This window comes from Echinops telfairi, unplaced genomic scaffold (assembly GCF_000313985.2).
Source record: "Echinops telfairi isolate 266 unplaced genomic scaffold, ASM31398v2 ScPeMD7_2573;HRSCAF=3158, whole genome shotgun sequence".
Taxonomy (NCBI): Eukaryota; Metazoa; Chordata; class Mammalia; order Afrosoricida; family Tenrecidae; genus Echinops; species Echinops telfairi.
In genome coordinates, this window is record NW_022106471.1 from 2,212,326 (window position 1) to 2,213,442 (window position 1,117).

The 1,117-nt window shown below is 50.0% G+C and overlaps 1 protein-coding gene across 1 annotated transcript in view; it reads left to right on the top strand.

Moving 5' to 3' along the window:
- Positions 1–736: 736 nt before the first annotated feature.
- Positions 737–1,117, top strand: part of NFU1 (NFU1 iron-sulfur cluster scaffold) — a 36,701-nt gene continuing 36,320 nt past the window's right edge. Inside the window, exon 1 of the mRNA XM_045294194.1 lies at positions 737–813. Coding sequence (XP_045150129.1) covers positions 737–813 — 77 coding nt within the window. The remainder of the gene's footprint in view (positions 814–1,117) is intronic.

The window sequence follows — 1,117 nt, forward strand, 5'->3', positions numbered from 1 at the left end:
ACATATTTATTCAGATATACATCTGCATTGTGGCTAAGCTCTAGCGGGGCTGAGGTCAGAGCCCTGGTGACTGATGTTGTCCCAGAAAGTAGAATTCTTCTGATGCATCAATGATAGTTGATAATGCCTAGACAACTGTGAGGAATTATAGGTCATCACGTAGCTTGGCAGGCAAAATGACTTGACTGACTGCAGGCCTTCCCCAGATTACAAATGAGTTTTATTTTCCTAAATCTGTTTTTAGATCCAAAGGCAGAGCATTTAGGAACGGTTCATATCTAACAGCAGTCAAGTGTCTATCATGATCTGCAATGTACCTTTCTATGCATAGAAAACACTAAAGAAAGACATGCTGAGACACCTTTGGCCAAATACTACAGTAACAATAATCATGAAATGTGGTGATGCCTGCAGAAAAGTCACACAACACCTGTTTCCGGTTACGAAGCACTGTGGGCACCTCAGATTTTTAATAGAAATGACTTGTGGGTGGTTCTAAGCACAGCTTGTAGGTGAGTCAGGCCGGCAGACGTCTGCAACTGCCAGTTAGAAAATTCCATGGGATCCAGGTGGGGCTTAGAACCAAACCCAGAGCCTGGGAGCCAAACTCCATTCTCAGCTGCTCTGGGCGGGGCTCACAATCAGGAGTGCACATGCTGAGTTCTTGATCCCTTTCTCCCCCCACCCGCATATCCCTGCAGCCCAGAACTTGAAGCACACCCTGGAACCTTGTGACATGGAGTACCCCACGTTTGTCTCGGAGCGCCCCATCAAGGAGACCTCCGGGAACATTGTGCATGAAGACTGCTCCAAGTAAGGCCCCCGGCCCCCCTCACCCCACACCCCCGCACAGGCGAGTGGGACACACGTAGTGGGCTTGCAGAGAGACTGAATGCGTGGCTGCACTGTTGTGTGAGAGCGTGTCCCGTCAGCGGGGAAGAAGCAGCGCTGGGTCTGTGAGGTCCTCCCAAGGGTGGCCAGCGTTCAGCTGCATCAGAACACATGCAGGAGTGGGGGAGACTTCTCCGTCCAGGTTCTTACTGGTTGGAGAATTCCCAGTGGATCTTTTCACAGATGGATGGTTGATCATTTAAAAGCCGGCTCAAGGAATTCTCAG